The 27,041-nt window shown below is 40.7% G+C and overlaps 1 protein-coding gene across 3 annotated transcripts; it reads left to right on the top strand.

The window, feature by feature from the left end:
* The first annotated feature begins 13,212 nt into the window (after nt 1–13,212).
* LOC131225206 (homoserine kinase-like) lies at nt 13,213–26,854 on the top strand. Of its 3 annotated transcripts, XR_009161247.1 has the most exons (4): nt 13,213–13,369; nt 13,527–14,690; nt 21,944–22,019; nt 26,465–26,854. XR_009161247.1 is itself a non-coding variant. In XM_058220689.1 (3 exons), the coding sequence occupies exon 2, from the start codon at nt 13,561–13,563 to the stop codon at nt 14,677–14,679; it is 1,119 nt and encodes a 372-aa protein (XP_058076672.1). In that variant the 5' UTR covers nt 13,213–13,369; nt 13,527–13,560; the 3' UTR covers nt 14,680–14,690; nt 26,465–26,854. The 3 variants fall into 3 exon arrangements, 2 of the variants coding, with proteins under 2 accessions (XP_058076672.1, XP_058076673.1); XM_058220689.1 differs by lacking the exon at nt 21,944–22,019; XM_058220690.1 differs by lacking the exons at nt 21,944–22,019; nt 26,465–26,854 and adding an exon at nt 20,017–20,039.
* Nucleotides 26,855–27,041: the final 187 nt, after the last annotated feature.

Here is a 27,041-nt window from a genome sequence, read left to right on the forward strand (position 1 = left end):
TGTGCTAAAATGAGCTCTCCAAACCGATGAAGGGAGTATATTTCCTACAAACATGGAGGTAGGCCGCACCCATCATCTTTGCGCAGGAACTTCCTGCGAAAGGCTTTCGCAGGAAATCGGCGTCCCCCGACTTTCATCCAACATTAATCAACCTGTCGTTTGCTTAACAGTGATTGGTCAATCTCAATCACAGACTTACACAGTCACACTGTCCAATTAAATTACAACAACGCGCAAACAGAGGATCCACTTCCCATGTTGTAGCCACCGCGTGAATCCGGGGAAGCGGATTAGCTGGTGTACCTCACACCAGCTATATAGCTGCTGTCTCGACGTTAACAAGTTCTGTACTTCCTATCATGAGGTATGTGTTATATCCAAGCCGTCCAACCATTTTTCGAGGTTGTCTTAAGGCTTGATACTAAAAATAAGACAGATCTAACTATCAGGCAGACCACACTGCAAAAAGTAGTGGGAGATTGAACGTATACCATTGAAACCATTTTTGGGGTCACATAAGTTTTGGATCAATATGATTTTTTTTCCTCTTTATTCAGGTCTTTGTAACCTTATGATCAGATTGGATGGAAAATAAACATTATGGTGGGCCCTACTAATTGTTTAATGGTGAAAATCATGATCTCCGCTGCTATTTGTGGTGTGGTCCATATGATCTTTGAATATGGTTCATTTTTTGGATAATGCTCCAAAATGCTCTCTAAAAATAGATGAATCGGTGCAGATATAATACATACATCACCGTGGGGCCAAGTAACTTTGATCTCCTTTGAACCGTTCGTACAGCTTGGAGCGAGGAGTGTCAGTGCCCGTCTTCAAGCGACACGTACCTACAACAGCTATATAGCGGGTGTGTGGTACACCAGCCAATCCGCTTCCGTGAATCCTGGGGTTTTTGTACGATTGTCCCTTGTTTTTATGGTGGTGGGCTCAAAATATTGTGTACAATGTTCTCAATTAGGGTGAAAATTTGCATCTCTCTTTGTCATGCCTACCAAAATTTTAAATAGGATGAAAATTTGTCCCTTAGAGTTTCATGGGATTCCACATCATGTGAACCATTTGGATTAGACGCCCATGACACATAGGATTCCACATCATATGGACCATTTGGATTAGACACCCATGACAGATGTGCAAAGGTGCCCACATGAGCTTAACACTCACTCACTCTCTCTCTCTCTCTCTCTCTCTCTCTCTCTCTCTCTCTCTCTCTCTCTATATATATATATATATATATATCCAAACAACCCATTGGATAAGTCACCTCGTAAAATTACTATGGTCCAAAACTTAGCCCTGTCTCAAAATCTAGTAGGTTGAGAGGCAAATCAAAGGAGAAAATTACCTCTTCCTTTATTATGGCCCATTAGATATTTAGATCAGGCTAACTTTTGGGCTCTTTGAATTTTATGAGGTGATTCATTCAATGGACAATTTAGATTTTGTGCACATATCGCATGTCAAAGAGTTTTTGGCGGAATCCATTCCATACCACTTTGGTGCAACCAAACGCACCCATACTACTTTGGTTATTTGAGGGTTCGTATGGGAATAGAGGTAGGTAATGGACTCAGTAGCCTGCTTCACTCGGCTTTGGGTTGAATGCCCGGGCTTGGGTACTTGCTTGGCCCTTCAGCTGGGCTTTGGCTCAAGTTAGTGGGATTATGCATGGCTTGGCCCAGCATAGCCTGACCTGATTTCATGCGTACATGTGTTATATCCTACCATTCTTTAACTAGATCATTTAATCCGCCCATTCAATTCTTTGACTAGATCATATAAGTAGTGGTGGGTCCCACTTGACTTGGATCAATAGAATTCTGTGTAGTGCACGCAAACATGTATTGGCATATTATTACATTATTATATTATCATGTACCAGCCTTGCACACGCATAAACCATCTTAGTCATTTTGGATGGAGGATGCTTTGCATATGGTTGACTATCATGTAGGATATAAGTTATCTGTATGTGTAACCATGGTTACAATTTCTTATAATTCAGATATGATGTGGTAAGAAATTATGACGTGCGCATATTAAAAGTGAAGCTGACAATGTAAAGTATTAAAACTTGAGAAAAAAAAAAATCTTTACTTTTCACTATGGGTCATGTAAGGTATTGGGACTAGAGGTGTATATGAGTTGAGCTTGGCACAGGTCGACTCAGCTTCGCCACTAGCTGACCTCAGCTCGGTCCTTGAGCCTGATTGGCCAGCTCGGCTTGGTTCGATCAGCAGCTCGGGCCAGTTCGAGCTAAGTTCGAGCCAAGATCAAGCTGAGTTCGCTTATGCAACATTTTCACAAACATATGAACTGGACCTTCAAATTTTCACTGAATCTAAAACACCGGCAGTGGTTTTACAGGTATTTCATCAAACACTTTGTAGGTAATATCAAAATCAAGAAAAAATGGAATTTGTTTGATGAAACATACCTTCTTGCCACTGGCCTACACTTCGTTAAGTCATTTCATCAAACACTTGGTGAGCAACAACAATATCAAAGTAACTGAGTCACCGAACTGGTTCGACCCGAGTTCGATTTAAGTTGGGTTCGATCCGAGTTGAGTCGAGCTCGAGCAAGGTCCAACTCAATTCGAAATTTTTTCGAGCTCAAAAAATCAACTCAAACTCAATTTCGAACCGAGAGTCAAATCGAACTTTTCGAGTCCACTGAGCTAACCAAGCTAACTCGGTTCATGTACAGCCCTAATTGGGACTCAATTGTGGGTCACCTACAACTTGTTTGTGTATGGGATAGTATATGGGCTGAGGACCATCTATTGTTTTCTTGTATGTCTGGCCAACTTATAATCCACCCCCACTGATTCCTTGACCAGATCATGTAAGTGATGGGTCCAACTGCACACGCGGCTTGGAATGATGTATAGATCAGTAAAGTTCCGTATACAGCAAGCAAAACATGTATAGGCTAAACGTCCTTTTAAGGATAAAACCAATCCTTTAATGTATTGGCTGATTATTACCATACGGTTGTCTATTGCATATGGCATGGAAAATAGGTAGATCTGAACCATGCATGAACGGACTATTATTGAACAATAATAGAAGTTATCCATGATATGGACCACCAGGTGGAAGGGCCAAATTGGTTGTCTCCCTGCCACGTGTACGACAGAGGCAGTCACTATCATATCACCCTTTTTTTCTTTTTCTTTTTTATTTTAAAAGTTATTAAACAACTGCATACTATCATTTAAGTGTCTATTTAGGAAATGGAGGTTTGCTAGAATACATCCTGGTATATTATAATAGGATACATTGGGGACAATAACGGTATATTTAGGTTCTTTCATTGATCCAAACCGTTTAATTGGTAGGGCTTCCCTTGGAATAGAGAAAGATCAAAAAAACTGTCAAATTGATTCATTCACCACTTTGATTATATAAAGATTATTATGACCGTCTAATTCAAAGCTAAATAACTAAGCTATCAAGTGTTAAAATTGTCTAGTTTAAGAGGGTTTTTATCGTCCATCCACCATAAAAATTGAGATCCATTATATAAACGGTTTGGATCATTTCAAAATTATCTAGATTCAAAGAGTAAAATCCCAACAAATCCTACTACAGTGCGTTAGGATGTATTCTAATAAACCACCGAAAATCATTGCATTTGAAACGAGAGAAAATATAGTGAAATTAATAAACAACCATTTAAAAAAATGATGGTGACTCTCAAAACGTGCACATAACATCTTTGGACATAATCCAAACCGTCCAAATCACTGACCCCACCATGGATCCAGCATAATCATAAAAGATCATAATGAATATAGTGTTAACCATATTAATTTTTCCCTTTAAAACTGGAAACTGGATTGTTTTACTTTTAGCCGTCCATTTGAGAGCCATTAATTAGATGGTTGGGATTACTTGATCATTTCTATTTTGGAGGCACGCAACATCCACGATGTGTCCAATAATTTGGATGGTATTGATAGATACAAATCAGTGCCACGTGTGAGTAGGACGAGTCAGCATCATTTTTAAACAGCACGAAACTAACATAGTAGTCAGCCCTCAATGCACATTTGTGCAGATGTTTCAGTTGGCTTTCACATGACAAATATAAATCCCATTTCCCCACTATATAATACCACCCCTACATTACAATAACATAAGTCAGGTGCACCATTCCATGGTGGGCCTCGGGCTTAAAAATCAAGTCAATCCATGACTTTTGTGGGCCACCACATACAAAAGTTGAGACGGGTTACCCTCCCATTAAAACATTCACAATCATTTGTTGGGCCCACCGAGATGTGGTTTACAAATCTAACCCGTCCATTATGTGTCCCAATTGGATGAGAGGTCAGACCAAGTTTCAGATGCATCCAAATTTTAAATGGGCCCCACCAAATAATTTTATATGTTTTAGGCATGTCTTCACATGATTTTAGATGTTATGGCCCACTGAGTTCATAATTTAAATGGGACCCATCAAATGCACGGTGTTGATGTTCGACACGCATCACAATGGAGCCCACACAGCGAGACCTCATGGGAAGTTCCCGTGAGGTCGAGAGCATAGAACCATTCACAAATATATATATATATATATATATATATATATATATATATATATATATATATATATATATATAGAGTCATGCTCCCCTGCGCACCTACGCACGTGCGCACCTTTGCACACGTGTCATGGGTGTCTAATCTGAACGGTCCATGTGATGCGGAATCCCATGAAATCCCTTGTGACAAATTTTCACACTAATCTAAAATTCTGGTGGGCCATAGCAAAGAGAAATGCAAATCAAGGGAGGAAACTGTTTTCATTTTTCATGGCCTATCAAAGTTTTAGATCAAAGTAAAACTTGGTACCAGGAGGTTTCACGAGGTGCTGCTTCACATGAACGGTTCAGATTTTGGATCCACATTATGTATGATGGGTTCTCAAAAAAGTTCGTATGTAGTACGTACGAACTAGTTCGCAAGTGACCGTTTCCGTGTGTGTGTGTGTGTGTGTGTATATACACACACACACACATAACGATGAGTACATACATGAGGTAGGGTGTTTTCAGATAACTAAAAATCAAACAATGATAGAGAGCTTGTAATTATGTAAGGGCACTCTCCCTTTCTAATAAAGTATTGTGGTGAATAAATTTTATTTTTTTTTCTTTATGGTGTAAGGCCCATATGAATTTTAAGCTTAGGTCATGGGACTTCCTTTATGGCGCATGGGTCTTGTGAGAGAAATGCGATGGTTTGAGATGTATTGGTGATGTGCACTTTGAACACCACGAGGCCCATCTTTGTTCGAAAGAAGGCCCATTTGTGGGTATATTGCTCACTTGGAGTGGACTCTCTCAAGATGCATAATGGCCTTTTTCTTGGACATAATTTCTTGTAAATAGGCCCACATTGACTCTGTCTGCACTAAGTTCCTCTCTAAGTTTCATCACAGGCCAAACCCTAAACCCAATAGCATTTTCATCCCAAGCCATCCATGTGGCCCGAGTAGTGGTCTTTAATTTATCTTGACTTTAGGCTCAAAACAACTCATGGGTTCAAAGCATGCTTATTCAAACTCTTCCTTGATTTAAACCAAAGGAGGGCCTATTTTTGTTATTATTATCATTTTTATTTTTATTTTCAACACAGGCACACACACACACACCCCCACACACTCACACCATAGTGGGATTTCACCACCTATTGGTACTCGAACCCTTGACTAGGTGTTGAAACTCCTAAGAGTCTACCACTGGAGCAAGAGTAAGGACTCAAAGGTGGGCCCATTTTGTGAATCATTTGATCATTGTTTCGATTCTTGGGTTTCTATGGCCTTTTTGGATGTAACCCTCTTCTTGACCCATGAAGTAACTCTTAGGCTCAAGAAACTCTTTTGGGATGTTAGTGGGCCTTTTCTTAGCCCACCTTATTCATCTTGACCAAAATTTATTGATTGGGTCGTATGAGTTACATGGGATAGTAACGGTCCTACTCTTCGCCTGTCTCGCAATCTTGAACTTACAATTCTTAATTAATAGGGCTAAGAGAGCTTATGGATGAAAACGGGCCAAAACTAAGCCCATTAATTCTTTTAAACTCAAGGATACATCTATGGGCCAAGAGGGGCTGCATGGTTCAAAGTAGGCCCCCAAACCAAGCCCACTGGGATATTTCAATTTTGAAATCCGTTCACAAAAGGGCCCGATTCAAACCCACTATTTAATTCTAAACTTCTAGATCCATCCATATGGCCAAGGGGGCTACATGGACTGGTCCTAAATCAAGCCCATGACTTTTCAATTTCTAGATGATCATGAATGGGCCCAAGTCAAGCCCACAAGCACTTTTAATCTTAAGAAATCGTCAGTGAGTTGTAATGGGCCTACATCAAACCCCTTCAAGCAAATCAAACTTGGATCCATCTATGTGGCCAAAAAGGCTACACGGATCATGACATGGGTCCAAATCAAGCCCAATAAGCAATTTCAAGTTCAAGGTTCATCCATGGATCAGAACGAGCTTGCACCAATCTCATGACGCAATTTGAACTTAAGATCGATCTATATGGCCGAGAGGGCTACATGGATCATGAAACGGTCCTAGATCAAGCCCAACGAGAATTTTAAGCTCAATATTTATTCATATGACCCAAATAGGGGTGTACATCGAGTCGAACCGAGTTGAGTTGGCCTCAGCTCGACTCGGCTCGGCCACTAGCTGACCTCAGCTCGAACTCGGCTCGGCTCGGTCCTCGAGCCTGACTGGCCAACTCGGCTCAGTTCGGTCAACAACTCGAGCGAGTTCAAGCCGAGTTCGCCATTGCAGCATTTTCACAAATACTTGGATTGCACCTTCAAAATCTCACTATATTTAAGACAGCGACAATGGTTTTATAGGTATTTTATCAAACACCTTCTAAGCTGTCACGCCCCAAACTCAGAAACCGTGCTCACAAAATTCCCGATCGCCGAATCTGGCGCCAACAGCCTCCGTAGTACCCCATTCTCGGCTCCCGGCACCTATACACCAGGTTCCGATCCTGGGATGCTACAAGGAGGATTTCAAATCATCAGTTTAACTGTAATGAGCATAACCAAAAGCATAACCCACAAACAATAACCACAACAACACCACCACAAAATCCACTATGACAAAAAAACTTTTGAGTACAATGCGTGTAAAAGGAAAATACAAGGTGATGACAATAACAGGAACTCCAAAAGCTCGACTGCACGCTCCAACTCTGACGAGGCTACGGCTGAGTCCTGGGATCACCTGCACTCATCAACCGTGCATAAGCTTATAGAAAGCTTAAAGGGTGGTGTAAGTGTGTGCGCAATATAAGCGTGCTCAGAATGCAAGGTCAGAGTAATGCGGAATCATGGTGATGAGTACATGAATGCAATCAGCCGTACCAAGGCCATGCGATGCAGAATGCAAGTCAAGCATGTCAATCCCCATCTACATATCAATGCAGCTCCTTACTAAAGTATCAAATCAGTGCGGTTTTCAGTCTGGATAATCACCGGGGTCAAGTATACTCTACGCCAGCTTGTCGCTCCTATCCGAACGCACAACTGGGAGGGTGGAAGAGACTTCACTATCCGGCTGCCAATATCGGGCCCGGCTCGTCGATAGCGGACCGATTCCTCAAGCTGGTCAAACTCAACCTAGAAATTGCCCCCTCACTCAGGCGGGAAGATCACACTCTTTTCCAATCGACCACGACACAGTGAGAGACGCGGCCTACTGGTATATGGCCCTCGCGCGCTCGTGTATCCACTTGGTTTCGACGTTGGAGTCATCCTCTGCTACCATCGGGTTTAGAAATTTTCACCTAAGGACATCTATGGCGCCCGTATGCTAAAACCAAATATTTTCGGTATCTAATCCTGCTATCCACAATGTGTTTGTGGAGGCTATGACCCTGATGTCGGTAGGGCATACAGTAACTACAATCACACAAATGCAAGTGCATGAGTCACACTATCAGTCATGCAACAGTCCTGCGTGTACAATGCACTTATATGGGGCAACTCCACCTATTAGGGAGCCCATAAACAGTCCGCCCGAAGGCATATGCTATGATCGGTCACTCTTCATATCAGGCATACATATGATGCGAATGATCATGAATCATGGATCTATACTAAACATGTATAAAGAGATGGGCTCTGTGTATAACGGAGATGGGCCTAGACGGCCTACTTACCACAAGTATAGGCCTATCAGTGGGCCTTAGGGAGAGTTATAATGCGGACATTTAACCAACATTATCCATTCAATGTGGACGTTAAACCAGCATTGCTCCTAAGGCGTGGCCCGTTATGGATGTCAATACATATGCTATGGTGGAGTCACACTATAAGGGACATTATGTATGTCCTATTGGGCCTCGACCCATGGGCCTCTAATACATCAAATGGCCTCATACATAGGTCTCACATATACATATCAAGGTGGGCCTCAATGACGGGACACAAATGCATCAACATGGGCCTAGTCACATGGGCCTTGCATACATCACGATGGGCCTCATAATATGAGCCCTATACAAACCAAAGTGGGCATCAACAAGGACCACCAATACATCAAGGTGGGCCTCAACAGACGGCCCAAAAACACACCAAGATGGGCCTTATCACATGGCCTTAAAATATTTTCCAAAATGATTGGACGGTTGGATGAAACATATGCATCATGATAGGGCCCACACTAATGGAGGGTGTGGATCACAATATATACTTAAGTGGGTCCCGAGTGGAGCCTATCATAATGTTTATTTTCCACCCAACCTAGGGCCCAACATAAGGTTTATTTCCCACCCAACCTAGGGCCCAACCTAAGGTTTATTTTCCACCCAACTGATCATAAGGCCACGTGGACCTTGGGTAGGGCCCACTGTAATATTTATTGCAATCCAACCTATTCATAAGGTCACGTGGACCTTGGGTAGGGCCCACTGTGATGTTTGTTTGCCATCCAAACTGTTCATGGGTCACGTGGACCATGGGCCCACGGTAATGTTTATTGCCATCCAACTGTTGATAAAGTCACGTGGACTGGGCGGGGGGGCACTAGAATGTGGTCCCCAAATCCAGTCCACCCATTGTGGTCCCCAAATCCAGTCCACCCATTTATGTGTGTCCCACTGGACTGACGATTCAGACCAAGTTTCAGTCGCATCCAAAATTCAGGTAGGCCCCACCGAGTAATTTTATATGTTTAGGCATGTCCTCACATGATTTTAGATGGTATGGCCCACCTGAGTTCCATATACGGCTAATTTTTGGGTGGACCGTAGCCAGGAGGATGGCCCACCAAACGCACGGTGTTGATGTTTGAAACGCATCACGTGGGGCCCACATAAGCAACATAAAAATCAAATTTTGTAAAAAAGGGTGTTGGTTTCATATACATACCGTCATTGCCACCAACCACACTTCTTTGAGTCATTTCATCAAACATTTGGTGAGCAACATCAATATCAAAGTAAACGAGTCACCGAACTGGTTCGATCTGAGTTTGATTCAAGTTGGGTTCAATCTGAGTCGAGTCAAAGTATGGCCAGCTCGAATTCGGCTTGAACGCATTTTCGAGCTCAAAAAATCAACTCGACTCGACTAAAACTTAGCTTCAAATCGAGTCAAATCGAGCTAACCGAGCTAGCTCGATTCATGTACACCTTTAGACCCAAATAGCTGCATCGGTCATGGAATGAGCCCAACTCGAGCTCATTAAGCAATTCAATGGAGACACGTTATAAGTAGCTAAGAACGATCTTCCCTTCTCCAATTACATGAATTTGCTGCTGAGGAGGGTATATCATTTTTAACAACTTACGTTATAACAAAGCGAAGGTACTTACTCATAATTACGAGCTGTTCTTGCAAAGACAACACGTCGAGATCGAGGTGGTGCAGGGCCTTCAATAGATCACTTCGACGGTATTACCCTCATTCCACGAGATAGAGGTCACCTCTTGGATTATGGCAAGGAGGAAGGTCAAGGGTTCTGTCATCCCTAAAAAATCAGAACATGGGCTACTCAGACTCTGATCTTACATTATAAGACATGACTTACAGTTTCAATAAAATACTTTAAATATCATTACAATCATCTAAACTTTCACTTCACCTTTTTTTTTTTTTTTTTTAACAATTGATACTAACTTCCACTTTCTATCACTAGGGCTTGAAAGACCATTTTACCAATGGACTTTCACTTTTTTACACCCTATATCAAGCACCTTTGCCAATGAGAGGATGCCACTTGGCGCTCTCACTCCCTTAGCCAACTCACTCCTCCCATCTATTTTTTGGCCTCCAACTTCACCAAAATCTCTTAAATGTCATCCATTTCACCTACAAATACTCCTCTCCTCACATAATTCCACACACACCAAAACACCAAGAGGAGAGGAGGGAGATGACTCTCATCCAACCTAGTCACCCTTCTAAGCTTAGCTCATTTAACCCATTTAACCCAAGCCATCTTTCCTAACTAAACCCATCCAACCTGGTACCTCATTCCCAACCAACCTTACCCATCTTACCCAACCAACCTAGCCCATCCAAACCCTCCAACCTAATATAGTCAATCCAAGGTGGCCATCCAAAGTATATCTCATATCCAAGCTAATCCAATCCACTCAAAGACATCATCCAACTAATAGAAGTCATCTCAATAGTCTAGATCTTATGGAGTCATTTCAACCATGTGCCTAACACCTTCATTCTATGTCGTTGTGATCGTTTACTCATAATCTCAGGTTGTAGATTATGAATCATGATAAAAACAAAGGATCATCAGATTCTCCGATTTCTAAATATTCTACAAGATCTAGTTGACTGCAGAATTATGAGTTAACTGGCTAGTGGTGAGTCTAAGTCAAATATCTAATATCCAAAGTCAAATTATACAACCGTACAAGTAAAAAACTTGAAAAGGCCCTTGTGATCAAGCGTTCATACCTGTCTATAAAATCAAATATCCCATTCTTCCAAATAAGGGTGTCAGTGGGCCTGGTTGGCCTGTCTCAATTGGCTTGGGCTAGAGTACAAGGCCTGAGGGCCACCTTAGGCTTAAAAATTAAGCCCCTTACAAAATTAGGTTGGGTTTGGATATAGATATTTAAAAGCCCGCAAGCTTGGTACGGCTTGTTAAACTCTCTCTCTCTCTCTCTCTCTCTCTCTCTCTCTCTCTCTCTCGTAGTGGCAACAATTAAATTGCTCCAGTGGCAGGTAAGGCTTTTGAAATCCTCAAGGTAAATCCTCGAGGGATGCCTTGATGTTTTGCACATAATCTTAGCTAAATAGTTCCACCCAAACCCTAACCCTAGTTGGGACCAGATTCCTTATCCTTTACAACGTTGGTTGTTGGAAGTGCAAGTCATGCTCGAGCTTTGCGTGATCATGGTGCTTTTCCAAAAGATAATATGTCAATTTGTCCAAACATCATATTTTAACTATAAATAATAAAACTTAACACGATGAAAAACTTAAATGGGTCATATCATGACTAAAACCTATAAATTCAAACAGTATACTCAAACTAAGTTTTTAATGTTACGTTTTGGATTTACGTTCATCTTGTAGGTCATGATATGATGAATCCAGTTGGATGGTACATAAAAATGACCGATGGCCCTAGAAAAGTTTATATGGTGGGGATTTCCATCCCCAGCATTTACTATTTCATGGCCCACCTTAACTTTCAATCAGCGTGATTATTGTGTAAAACTCATAGAAAGTAATTTCTTAGCAGATGAATGGAGCAAGTGTTTATAATGGTAGGACCTCAAAACTTGATCATTGTTGAAGTATCCTATCATCTATGTGATAAAAAAGCTATTGGGGTCACCTTGATGTTTGCGAGACATTGCCTCATCTATCCATTTTGTTTGATATGACATAGGCCCCAAAATGAAGCAGATCCAAAACTCAAGTGAGCCATATGATAGGAAAAAGTGAGTAAAGAAATGACTAAACCGAGACATCCTAGCATGTCGTGATGCTTATATGCCATCCATACCATTCATAAGGCTATTCTTACTGAGATGAACTAAAATATTAGCCTGATCCAAATTTCTATAACTCTAGATTATTTAATCGATGACGTCAAATCATCATTGTTTCTAGTGATACAACCCACTTGGGTTTTAGATTTGCCCCATTTTATGCCCTTGTCAAATAGAGTGAATCTCTTAGTGGGAATCACCCTGTTAACACATGGTGAATTTCTTATAAACATCCCAGTGGGCCCCACCTAGCTTTCTTTCACAGGTGGGGACTTGGCTATACATGGATGGTCCCGCTGGGGGCTTTTTGGGGCCACCAAGATTTAATTTGCGTTTTATCCTAACTCAGTAAGCTCTCATCGCATGAGTAAACTCCGTTCAGCCCTCCTTAAATGTATGTGGCATATCCAAACCGTCCATCATTTTTCCATCTAATTTAAGGGGTTGAGCCCAAAATTGAAGCATATACAAAGATCAAGTGGATCATACCACTGGAAATAGTAAGGATACTAATTTTTACCATTGAAACATTTCTAGGCCCCTCAATGATGTGTCATCCAACCTGTTCATGAGATTATAAAAGACATGATGAAGGCAAAACAAAAATATAAGCTTGATCAAAAACTTCTGTTGCCCTCAAGAATTTTTCAACAGTAGACGTACAATTCAACTCTTTCCTGTGGTGTGGTCCATTTGAAAATTGGATATGCCTCATTTTTGGGCTCAAGCCCTAAAATTATTTGTTAAAATGGATGGACAGAGTGGATAAAGTATATAAATCATGGTGGACCTCAAAGATTTTACTCACTATGGATGAGTACAGACGAGATAGATTGAATGCTAAAGTGGACCACGCTACAAAATTAGTGAGGATTACATGCCAACAACAAAAAGCCTCTTGGGGTCACTTAAGTTTTGGGTAAAAGACCTGACCTTATGGATAGGTTAGACAGCAAATAAACATGATGGTGGGCCCTGTGAAGGTTTCGACCACGGTGTCAATCTCACCGCTGCTTCCTGTGTTACGATCCACTCGAACCTTCGATCCGACTCTTCTCTTCTTTTCTTTTTTTTCATCCCTAAAATGATCTTTCAAAATCGATGGACGGCTTGGATAAAACACGTATATGGTGGTGGCCCCCACAGCCCCTGACAACACCGTGCGTTGCCTGAGCATATCTCAGAAGCCCTACCTTCTTCCTGCAAGAAACCCGTCTCCTTCCCTTCAAATCGCGGGATTCTCGTTCTCCAAATTCACATACGTCTCTCTCTAGACCGTCAATCTGGTGGGCCGAACCCTCGGTCGGCCTCAGTTCAAGAGATCACAAAGGTGCGTTTCCCCCTTTTTCCTTCTTTTTAAAAATTTAGAACGTTGGCTTGTAAGGATTGCAAGTGACTTACAGCTAAAGGTGAATTTCTCCTCCTCCCCCCCACCGCGCCCCCCCCCCAAACACCACCTGAAAGTGACTTATCTGTTCAATTCTCAGGCATCGGGGTTTTTCATCTCTGTTTGATGCCAAAATGACCACCCTCTGCAAGCAACCCCACTCCCCGGCTCTTTCAAACTTCAATCCCAGCCATTCAATCCTTCCCCGCACTCGCTTCATAACTGTCCGATGCAACCACACTCCATCCCAGTTATCATTTGAACCCTCACCGGTTTCCACATTAATCAAATCTTTCGCCCCTGCCACGATCGCTAATCTCGGCCCTGGTTTTGACTTCCTTGGTTGCGCTGTTGATGGCATTGGCGATACCGTCACCCTTCGCATCGATCCAATGGTCCATCCCGGCTCCCTCTCCATATCCTCCATCCACAGTGCCGACATTGCCACCTCGAAGAAGCTCAGCTGTGATCCTCGCTGGAATTGTGCGGGGATCGCCGGCATGGCTGTCATGCGCATGATTGGCATCCGCTCAGTGGGCCTCTCCATGACCCTTGAGAAGGGCTTACCGCTCGGCAGCGGACTCGGGTCCAGTGCTGCCAGTGCTGCCGCTGCAGCGGTTGCCATGAATGAGATCTTTGGCAGGCCTCTGTCCATCAGGGACCTCATCCTCGCTGGGCTTGAATCGGAGGCAAAGGTCAGCGGCCACCACGCTGACAACATCGCCCCGGCGATCATGGGCGGGTTCGTGTTGGTCCGCAGTTACGAGCCACTCGATTTAATGCCGCTACAGTTCCCGGCTGGCACGGAGCTGTTCTTTGTTCTTGTCAGCCCAAAATTTGAGGCGCCCACGAAGAAGATGCGGGCGGTGCTGCCGAAGGAGGTCGGGATGAAGATGCATGTGGCGAATTGCAGCCAGGCTGCTGCACTGGTGGCCGCTGTGCTTCAGGGGGATGGGAGGCTATTGGGCTCGGCACTTTCATCAGATGGGATTGTGGAGCCAAGCAGGATTCCATTAATTCCGGGGATGGCAGCTGTGAAGAGGGCAGCATTGGAAGCCGGGGCATTCGGATGCACAATAAGTGGGGCAGGGCCCACTGCAGTCGCAGTGACGGACAATGAGGAGAAGGGGAGAGTTATCGGGGCACGGATGGTTAAGGCCTTCTTGGAGGAAGGGAAATTGCAGGCGTCGGCGACGATCCAGAGGCTTGATCGGGTCGGTGCAAGGGTTGTTTCCAGCAGCAGCACAAGTTGAGAACAATGCAGGTAAATTCTTCTTTCTTTCTTTCTGTTTTTGCCTATATTGATTGAAGCATTTGAATGTATAGTTCTCTAGCTAATGCAAATGTAGTTGAGAATTTTCGGTCGTTAGGTGTTGAAGCGTTTCTAATCACTTTCACCATTGTATGTCTACTACCAATTTGCAATGACATCAAAACTTTAATCGTGATTTTTACCTGATTGTTGAGTCATTTTATGATTTTTTTTGGCTGATGCATGCATATCTTAGTAATATTAATGTACTCTTCTTGTCTGTTGGGCCTATGGAGTGAATTGATTGATACATCTGCTTCGTGTCTTTGAAATTGTTCTAAACATGGATTCTATCTCTTGAGTCGGGTGTTTGGAGATAATTCAGGCTATGGTACAGCCAAATGCGACATGTCACAATATAATAATACCGCAATTATGTTGGTGAAGGAGGTCTTAGCTTTTTGACATTGGCACTGTGATATAATGGTTCAAGGTTAGACCTAGTCATATCTCCCTCAATGAAAAATATGTGAAAAGGGTTGGAGAGAGCCAACCCAAAGTTCCACTAAGGAAAATAAGGATTTGTTAAGTACACACCTTAACACTATATACATAATAACATGTCTGAATCCTGACATTGTATTCAAGGTGGCCCATATACCAAAAAGGAAACCATTAAGGTGCATGCACATCTAAAACATGTATTCACATGTCTAAATTAAGCTACGCTTGCTTAAATACATGTATATTCCAATTTTAACATATGATATATGAGAATAACCTATTTAATGGATGAAATAACTACCATAACTGTACATAGACACATGAACACGGATACACACAGGATGTGGGTTCCATTAAAGACACCATAGAGATGTGGGCTCCTCAAAAGACCAGTAGACACAACACATGGGGCAACCCCACTTTACATGAACACACACATACACTTACGGCATTGTGGTGTAACGCAATGTTCGAAATATCGGTATCACGTTATGTATCGCGCCCTTGGGATATGGATACGTCTCGGTTATCGCATGGGATATATCGATTGTATTGCGTAATGTATCGTTGTTGTTGGAAACATGGGGAAATTGGTCGAATTTTTCAATGAAACTTCAGTGATTATTTAAAAAGACATCAATACACACTTATAAATCAAAACATTACAAAAAACAAGTGCACATAATAGGTTTTCTTTGTATGGGGTCTTAATTTATGTGCTGTTTAACTGAATTCATGCAAGTATATCCAAAGTCTATTCATATAATTTATAAATGCAAGAAGACGTGTGGAAACATAAGTAATACATTCGAAAGCAAAAGAAGAATCACTAGACTAGGTTACATGTTTAATTTTATGTTTGGACACAAAAATTGTAGCTGATTTGTGAAAAATTGAGAAAATTTGATTATTAGTTTTTTTCCAATTTTCTGTAACTCGGCCCATCTCCTCCAAATCTCGAATTCGAACCTCCCAATCCATGATTTTTCATGCAAAACATGAAAATCATAGATTTGTAACAATTCGACATTGATTTAACATATGATTTATAGAAAAAAAAAAAAAAAAGGATTGAAAATTGAAAATGCTCACTGGATCGAACATGTTGGATATATCCCACTACTTGTGTGTTTTGTATTGCATAGGTGGGATACAAGATATATCGCAGGATATATCGGCCGATATCGTCGATACTTAAAACACTGATCCCAACCACCTGGTGTAGATCAAGCTTCCTCCTCAACCCTTGCGACACTCCGGCCATCAACCACCCCCACCCCCCAAACAACCCTATTGTTAGTTAATTTGGGCCACAGATCAGTTGCATTCATTACCTTCATCATTCCCGCATTTGCATCATCACATCCCTTCCAACTGCGCTGCTTCTCTAGTCTGTTCGAGCATATGCTCTGGGACTTGCCAATGTTCCCAAATCCTACTACCCCAAAAACTCGAATTGGTTAGATCATTTTCTTTTATTACTCGTCTCTCTCAAGTAAACGGGTGTTGGCAGATCGCCTGTGTTCGATCTCACTCCCAATTCTGAGTTGGACATGTATCATTCATCATCCATTCATTTTTCTTTCCTTCCTCGTCTCTCTCAGGTAAACGGGAACGGGTGTTGGCAGATCGCTTGCCATTTGATCGCTCACTCCTAATCCTGAGTTGGACACGCATCATTAATCATCCATTCATTTTTCTTTTCTTCCTCGTCTCTCTCAAGTAAACAAGTGTTGGTAGATCACCTGCGGTCGATCTCTCACTCCTAATCCTGAGTTAGACACTCATCATTCATTTCATTACCAGGCATACATAAACGCTAGGCTGATCAATCCCTTGAAATTTGTGAATCCCACGAAGTAGAGACCACCCTCACATGTAGGCGGAGGAGGTGCCTAACACCTTCCTTTTTTGTCACCGAGGTCCCTTAGAATCCCAAGTTGTAGATCAGGATTCATTATAAAATAAAGGATCATCGAATTCTCTAGTTTATAAAGATTCTGTAGGGTCTAGCCGACTACGGAAAATTGAGTTAATTGACTAGTGGCGACTCCAAGTCAAATATTTCATATCCTGAGTCAAACTACAAAAGCACATGAGCCAAAGTCTGAAAAAAGAAAGGGCCCCGTGACCACAATCCCAGTGTTTAGTGTTCACACAATCTTTCCTATCTAAGGCCCCATACTCAAAGAGTGACAAGCTTTCACATCCTTTCTCACTACCTCAACCCAAGTCCTCTTAGAGCTTCCTCTCATCCACTCTTTTCAAGCCCTTCAACCACAATCAACATTCCCCTCCTTAATGGAGCGATTTCCAGTCTTCATTGCACATGACCAATCTATCAATTTACTCTTAATCATTTTCGCTCTCATTGGAACTAATAAGCAACTACAAATGATCTTATTCTTAATTTTACCCTTGTCTTCACATACATCCATCTCAACATTGTAATCTCTACAACACTCAATGTTTGCTCATGTTACCTTCTAAACTACCCAACACTACCTCGTAAAGATAGCTGGTCGAATAACCGTCTCATAAAAAATTATCCGTAGTTTCTTAGGTAAACAACAATCACACAACAATCAAGAGGCACATCTCCATTTGTGTACCCAACTTTCTATTGGAAACATCCTCATCAACCATCTGTTTGAGTAATTGCTTTGAGGAATCTCTGGGACATCGGAATCTTAACTTCTGCCTTTCTTCTATAACATTTCCTACTTAAGTTCCAATCAAATATTTTTTTTTTCTTGGTTCTACTAATTTTAAGCCTTTAGACTCCAATAATTTTAAAGAACCTCCATATTAGCATTCCCTCTCTCGTGCCATCGACCAAATGTACACCAGCAAACCTCATCTTGGAGACTAGCAGTTATTTCATCTATAAGAAGTGCCCACCCTCAATGGAGACTTACAGCAACTTGGAATTCATTGGTCTAACCCAAAGCCATTCTTATTGCATAATAGTACTCTCACACATCTTTAATGATGCTGATGTATATTCCTGATACCCATTTCTTCATCACCCACCACATAATATTCCCAAGTACCCTATCATACACTTTCTCCAAATCTATAAAAACATGTGGAGATCCTTCCTCTTCTCCCTAGACTTGGGCATCAATTATCTAAGTAGAAAAATAGCTTCAATCATTGATCGCCATGGCAAGAAACTAAAGATCAAGTCACGTGGAGATCCTAGTTTCATGTTTGAGTCTTTGTTCCACCACCCTCCTAGAGCTTCATACCATAGTTGCCTAAATCAATATTTCTATGCTCAAACTGCAAATCAATTTGAGCAATCTCATTCTCGCTTTTGAATCACTAAAATCCACTAATATTGGTCGATTTTAGTTGTACCAAATCGATTCGAAATTCATTACCAATTCGGAACAGTTCACAAATAAATTCAACATTGTTCGATTCATAATCGGGCCAGATTGGTGCGACTTCAGGATTTGTATCAAATAAGTTGGCTATAAATTTGTCAAAAGAATTTTAATTTGCTTTGGATTTAATAACTTCACAACGGGGTACTAAATCTGTAATTTACTTTGAGTTTGGAAAGTTCCAAAACCATAGTGTGCTGTAAGGGCTGTTACGGGATCATAAAGGGCGTTATATAAAGGTAACAATGGCAACCGTTACACATTACGGGGTTATAACAGTCGTAACAACCGTTATGGAAAAAATGACCTGTAACCACCGTTAATGGCTTATCACCCTCCCTGTAAAGGCTGTAACAGCCCCGTAATGGTTTGTTACAACGTAAATACAGGTTTTTCGAATATTTTTTCAATGTTACGGGGCAAACACATGTTTTTTGCCTTTTTTTCTTTCAATAAACAAAGAGACCGTAACAGCCGTTACAGGGGCCATAACAGCCATTACGACCCGTATCGTAAAGGTAACGGTAGTGACCGTTATGGCTACCGTTACCGTTACGGAATACCTTGTCCAAAACAGATAATGTACCCTACTTGCAAAGCTATTTAACAGAGAGCCTGTGAATCAGATTACCAGAGCAACCCTCAGAAAAATTCCACCATACAATTTCAATAATTGCAATTGCAAGATGCTTTTCAATTCCAATTTAAAACTCCATCACATGGGGATCTAGTTGTAAGTTTTATCACAGTAATTTCCTTCCATTTAAACTGGGCTCATTGATCAATTGAGTGGGCCTACCTGATCTTGGCTTGGTGTGCATTAATGCTGAGGGGCACAGTGAGTGTCCAGCCCCACACCAATATGTTGATTCATAACAATGACTGTCATTGATTTTGATGGCGTGTTCCGATTGATCAGCAGATTGGCCTGATTTTCATATCAATATTCTACACATTGGATATGTTGGTGGGAAAAAATAAAAAGCTGCGTTGTATCCGATGATTTCCTAGGAACTTGGAAATGAAATTCTCTCTGTACTTGGAGACATGTTTGAATGGAACTGGATTCCAAAATCCTGCACAACACCTATTGTGTTTGGCAGGTAGAATTGCTTGAGCTCTGTGGGGCCCACCATGTTGTTTGCATAACATCCTCTCCATACATCAGGTGCCCCCCTCAAATTTAGGCCCTGAGACCTAAAATCAGCCCCATCCAAGACACATGTGGGCCAAATTACAGGGAATAATTGGTAGGAGTGCCAACCCCTGGTGTGGGATACACCACGTTATTTATATTCCATGAAAGACATTTATCACGTGCCACTAACCAAGATAAAGGGACAATCCAAAGGTCAGCCTGATCCAAAACTCAGGCGAGCCACACCGTGTGGACTTTCAAATTTCAGGGGTGATTTAACATTGTTCCTTATTGTGTGGCCCAGCTGAGTTTAGAGTTCCAGATGGACACAAGCAACACAATGGCCCCACAAAGCTATGGCGTTATACGAGCATTTTGCAACCTAGGATATAAAATGTTTCATATGAATTGGTTTTGCATACTATATGAATTGGAACAAACTATGTTGAATTAGAAGATGGTATTGGTCTGCCGGATTAGGTGAACTTGAACTGCAAATTGAGCGAACTAAAAACGAACTAAATGAGCCTATCCAATGAACTGAAGAATTTTGATAAGTGTCGAACTGTGACCTATGAATTCAAACTCGATTTGCCGTAATTCAGGTAGCTGTGCTTCTTACTGCAACCATAACTTTAACCTGTGATAGCGGGTGCAACTTTGAGCATCTCCTTTTTTCTTGTAAATAGTTATCAGGATGCTTCAACCCTCTACTTTGACATGAGACTTGGTTTGGCGTTGACCACGGATAAAAGGTGTCAATCAAACATAAGGACTGTGGAAAATCTGACATTCTGAATTATATTCTGGATTGACCTGACTGTGCCGGGGGGTGAAGGAGGCATAGAGAGAAACTTAACACATTAACTTCACCAGAAAATGGATAGTTCAAGTCAAAGCTTTGATAGCTAAGGTTATCCTGGGTAGATGAAGCAAATGGTGCTTAATGAAGTTAAAAGGTGGTTTGAGCATCTTTTAGCTGTCCCCATTTCATCAGGGGTGAAAGTTTCAGCTCTAAATATAGCCTTATGGACATTTCGCTATGGTTTTCTTGCACATTATGCACACAAGTAATACATGCAATCAACCAAATTAGAGATTTTGAGGGCACCACAATTATTTTGGATGCCATGGATGGTTAAGGAACTTTTAATTTTCCTTGCCCAACCCTCTTCTTCTCCTCTCTGCTTTCCCCAACTGTAGATATCATCAGATTGATCTTTTCTCTTCCTCATATCTATTGAGTTGAGATTCTCTGGTTTACATTTTATCAGATATCACATCTCTTTTTTCCCCTTTTAGAACTATTGGACATGCACACAGAATTTACCAAGCCTTTGTCAGAAAATAAACCAACATAACATTATGACGAAATAAAATCAGCACTGTGTGTTTACCTCTTTCTATTGAACTTAAATACAATTGCACATGGCATCTCAAACCAGAAGACTTACCAACAACATGTAGCTAAAATTATTCCGATTATTAGAAAAGGAAAAGCCACCACCGAAAGAACTGTGAAAACAGCATGGCCAAGGCTTTCGTCATACCTAAGGACAAAAAAAAAAAACGAGAGAACCCAAAAGTGATCAGAACAAAAAAATAATCAATACAATTAAGAATTGGTGGTGTAGAGAAGTTTTGACAATCTTGTTGTCAAATCATTACTCTATTTTTGTTTTCATTTTCCATCTGGGTAGTTATACTTTCTAGTGTGATTGGTAATTTTCCACATGAAGAGATTGAAAAGGTAGATTAGACATTCACAAAATTAAAATGAACTTTTGATTTTTCATTAGTGTAAAAAGCTTGAGTTCCAATTTTTGAATTTTTCTTGGGACGGTTTCATCATCATCATCTAAGCCTTATCGCAATTAATTGGGGTCGTCTCTCTCTCTCTCTCTAATTTATTATTGCATGCATTATGAGTTGTATTTGTCAACTAAGGGTTGAAAGCTGTGGTAGCTTGTCAAATGCTTATTCTCCACTTTGCATGTGCTTAAAATCTTGAATTTGAAGTGTGCTAGTAGGGTTAGGTTTTATAGAGACAAGTTTAGTTGAGTTTATCCTAGAAGTCCAGCCCTAGATCATTTTTACAGTCTGCAACACACTTTTTGTAGTTAAAGAGGAGATTTCTTATATTGTTTGCAAGTCATTGGAAATCAAGATCAATTTAATGTAGCAAAATGCTTCTAATAATAATTTTTTTTAAAATCTTGTAATGCTTTCAGGTTATTGGAAAGCCTTAGTTTAACTTTGCAAAATTCTTCAATTTAAGCGTAGCAAGATTTCTGGTAATGCCTTCAGGTAACTGAAAATCAAGTTTAGTTTAGTTGCATCTCTTCTTTTCCTTCTTGATTATGGTTGCAGTCATCAACATATAGGCAAATCTGGATAATTACCAAGGTTTAAAATCACTGTATGGCGTAACGTATCGTTCACCACTGATACGGGGTCGTTCGCCCCTGTATCGGGATGTTTTTGAGCTGATGTGGGCTGCTACAGCCGTATTGTTCATGGACGATATAGGTACAAATCCAGCAATATGTACTGGTGTCAGACGATACTTTAAACCTTGATAGTTACCCTCAAGAAATCTGGTGCTCAGGTTTGAGACTTGAATTTCTCTACGTGCTGCCTAAACAAAACTTCGAGAGAATCCAATTCAACAGAAAGAACAATGAAAGATTGTAAAATTTATGGAAAATGGGGAAAAATGAGATAGTCTGAAAACTTCATACAAACGGTAACCATTTCTTGGAGCAATAGCACATCACAGCACATGTCAAATCAGAAGTTGACTCATGGATAGTACAATAAAGAAAATTATAAACTTACGCTGCACAATAAGCGGAAGTTGCAACTGCCAGAAGGAGGCTGCAAATTACAACAAAGGCAGGATCATCTCGTGCCCACTGATTCTTCGTTTCTGAGACCAAAAACAAAAACAGACACCAGTTCAATTTCTCGTATTTCTGTTATAGCAAGTCCCACGGCTAAATGAAGGGGGAGAAGAAAATGTAATCAACCAACACATATGGAGATTTGCAATTCATCAGATTCATTTAAACATAAAGCAATATAAAAGTGAAAAATACCATATGAATAAAAGTACCTTAACTATCAAAACAGAACCAATAAAGGTATCTTGTAATAGAAAAGAAACAAGATGAAAAAGATGCTAGTTTGCTGTTGCAGAATTCTTACTATGTCAATGTTAAAGGACTTTAGGCTACAAACTTCACGTGAAATTATTATGTTTTTGCTCATCGTAAGATTTTGATAATATTGGTCCCGGGTGACTAGTTACTTGAAGTCCTGGTATTTCAGCTAGAATGACGTCAGATACATTAGCATATTTAATCTCATCATATTCAGCCCATAAAGTAAAAAAGCCTGGATGATATTCTTGAATAGGCAAAGTTCCTTGATGATATTGAGCAATGTCAAATTCTAATTGGAATTGATGTGCAGAATTTCATTGATGATATACCTTTCTTAAAAATTCCCACATGTCCTTTGCGGCTTTGTAGGGTTTGAGATGCAAAATGAATTGAGGATCTATTGATCCAAGGATCCAGGATTTGATTTTCATATCCTGAATATGCCAGGAGGATATCTTTTTCTCATCCTCTGTAGGCAGCAGATTAGATCCGGAGATATGCCCCCATAATTCCTTGCCATGAAGGTATACTTGGAATTGGAAAGCCCAATAGGTATAATTTTTACTTGTAAATTGAACAAAAAATATCTCAGACTTCTCCATTTCTATGATTGACAGCCAAGAATGAATCATATCTGTGAACGAGGTATAGAAAACAAACAGATCGGCCCTATCTGCGACTATCGACTGCACAGGGGAGTCCCAGTAAATGATCAAGCAATGGATCAGATCCAATAACCAACAAGAGGACCTTGATGCTGTGTGGATTAGATAAAACCTGACGCATAAAACTAGAAAACCATAACTGTGATCAGAAATCCTACCTCTGAAGAGCAAAAAATGTTAAAAATCTTCTAACTATTCTGAATATTCAGGCTGTCATGAACTAGAGTAATTTCTGACGTTGCTTGGATGATTGCAGACTCGTTCTGTACGAACTGAGAGAAGATGCTGCAACTTTCTTGTATTGTAGGAAATAAAAAAATTTGATGGGAATGACGAGACAAGGAAGTCTATAAATCAAAGACGAGAAGTCTCTGATCGCAAAGGAAATCACACGAACATCAGAGAGAGCACCGTGGTTTTGATACCATGATATTTCTACAGAAATCTGAAGAAGTTCCTGGCTATCCAATATCTGCCCTTTTTCTGGACACACGCACACAAAGAGAGAGAGAGAGAGAGAGAGAGTCACCAAGTCGAGTTTGACTTGGGAGTTGGCAGGTAAACCAAGAAGGTGAAGAAGTTCCTGGCTATCCAATATCTGCCCTTTTTCTAGACACACACACACACACACACACACACACACACAGAGAGAAACAGAGAGAGAGAGAGAGAGAGAGAGAGAGAGAGAGAGAGAGCATTATCAAGGCTACACGTGTGTACAAGGAAGCCATCTCCATGCCACCTCACATGCCATCATTGCACACAGATCACATATACAATATTTGAACCATCCATCAAGTTGGACCCACCGCCAAGATGCCTCAGCCCAAAAATCAAGTGTGTACAAAGAAAGTTTTGCTAAGCCCGCATTCGTGTACAAGGTAGATAATGCGGGGGCATTTTCACACCGAGCTTGAGTGGGGTGGCTTGTGAGATGCAAGGGCACACTCGGGCGGCCTGTGTGAGGCAGGTGGCTCGTGAGATGCGGGCCCCACTTGTGTGACTCGGGTGGCTCGTGTGAGGCGGTACCCATGTGATTTGGAGCCCACAAGGGGGGTTCAACCGAGGGCCTAACCCATGAGATGTGGGGCCTGAGCAATGAGATAAAAGGATTAATTCGCCATACTCTAACAGTTCGAGCTTTTAGAGCAAGTGGTTAATTGTCCTGCATCAAATTGGTATCAGAGCGGGAGGTCTTGTGTTCGACTCCTCACCGGGGGTGATTAATGCGGGGGCATTTTCACACCAGGCTCGAGTGGGGTGGCCTGTAAGATGCAGGGGCACACTTGAGGTGGGTGGCCTGTGTGAGGCAGGTGGCTCGTGAGATGCGGGCCCCACCCGTGTGATTCGGGTGGCTTGTGTGAGACGGTACCCATGTGATTTGAGGCCCACGAGGGAGGTTTGACCGAGGGCCTAATCAATGAGACGTGGGGCCTGGGCAATGAGATAAATGGATTAATTCGCCATACTCTAGCTTTTAGAACAAGTGGTTAATTGTCCTGCATCAGTAGACCATCTATACGCCACCACCTATGCCATCATGGCACAAAGATACAAGCAATGTTCAAAATATCGGTATTGTGTTACGTATCGCACCCTTGGGATACGGATACATATCAGTTATTGCATGGGATATATTGGTTGTATTGCGTATTGTATCGTTGTTGTTGGAAACATGAGGAAATATTGAAAATTGGTCGAATTTTTCAATGAAATTTCAGTGATTGTTAAAAAAGACATCAATACACACTTACAAATCAAAACATTACAAAAATCAAGTGTACATAATAAGTTTTCTTTGTATGGGGTCCTAATCTATGCGTTGTCTAACTGAATTGATGCAAGTATATTCAAAGTTTATTCATATAATTTGTAAATGTAAGAAGATGTGTGGAAACACAAGCAATACATTCAAAAGCAAAAAGAAGAATCACTAAATCAGGTTACATACATGTTTGGTTTTATGTCTGGACACAAAGATTGCAACCAATTTGCGAAAAATTGGAAATTTTTTAATTTTTTTCAATTTTCCGCAACTTGGTCCATCCCCTCCAAATCTCAAAATTGAAGCTCCGAATTCATGATTTTTCATGCAAAACATGAAACAACATGGATTTATAAGAATTCGACACTGACTTAACATGATTTATAGAAAAAAAAAAAAAAAAGAAGATCGAAAATAAAAAAAATGCTCACCAGATCTTATATGTGGGATATATCCTACTACTTGTGCGTTTCGTATCGCACAAGTGGGATACAAGAAATATCATGGGATATATCGGCCGATATCGTCGATATTTAAAACACTGGTGTAACGCCTAACAATGGATTGTTAGTCAAGAACAATCTTGATGAAAATAGAGATTTTGGTGAATTAGCCTGAAAGGTTTATTGTTCAATGTTTAGAACAAAAGCATTTTCAGCTAGTGAAGCTCTTTATGGATCGAAACAAGCTCCCTGCATGTGGTATACGAAGTTTACTTACCTCTTTTATCTTATGGATTTGTTGCTATTGGTAGTTTTTCCAATGCTATATCTCGAGATTAGTGGTGGTTATATCTTTTTGTTATTGCTCTATGTCAATGATGTCTTGCTTGATAATAATAATATACTTGGTACATGTAAAGAACTGGTTGAAACCAGCTTTCAATATTAAGGATATGGGTGAAGCACATTGTATCTTAGGAACCAGGATTCTAAGAACTTGCAAGAGAAAGACAATTAATTTATTTCAACTTCACTATATTGAGAAGATCCTGAAAGATCATGGATTATTAATCAACTAATACTTCTATGGAAGTTACTTAAAAATTGTCAAAAGACATGTCTTACACATGGTGTTGGTCTTAAGTATCTTTAAAAATGCAAAAATTGCCTTCTGCTGGTGTGGTTGATATCCTGATCTATGTAGTAACATGTGCAGGACCAGATATAACATACGCTATTCGTGTGATGAGTGGACTCACAAAGTCATCGAGGTATTGAAAATTGGCGTGCAATCAACAGAATTATGAAATATCTAAAGAGAATAAAGACATTGGTTTGTTCTCCAGAGGTCATTCTTCACTCTTAGAAGGGTATAGTGGTGTAGTTGTTCGAACAACGTAAATGACAAATAATAGACTAGTGGGTAGATATTCACGTGGTAGTGGTGTTATTTCTTGGGCAAGCAAGAAGAGGATTGCATATCACAATCCACGAATCTAAATATATTGCCTTTTGTTTGGTACGCATGGAGGCCGAATGGTTGAAATAATTTTGAATGATTTTCCCATTTCAAACCTAGTTGCTCTATTAAAATATATTTTGACAATGAGTCTGCTATTGCCATGGGAAAGAATTCAAAGGATAAAACACATTGAAAGAAAGTTTCACAACATACGTGATTTGATGAGAACAAAAATTGATTAGTTTGTAATACATTTCATCAAAGCTTATGCTTGCAGATTTCTTAATGCAATTCATGACATCACAGAAGATGAAGGAACATTTTGAGAAGG

The sequence above is a fragment of the Magnolia sinica genome, chromosome 14 (genome assembly GCF_029962835.1).
Source record: "Magnolia sinica isolate HGM2019 chromosome 14, MsV1, whole genome shotgun sequence".
Taxonomy (NCBI): domain Eukaryota; kingdom Viridiplantae; phylum Streptophyta; class Magnoliopsida; order Magnoliales; family Magnoliaceae; genus Magnolia; species Magnolia sinica.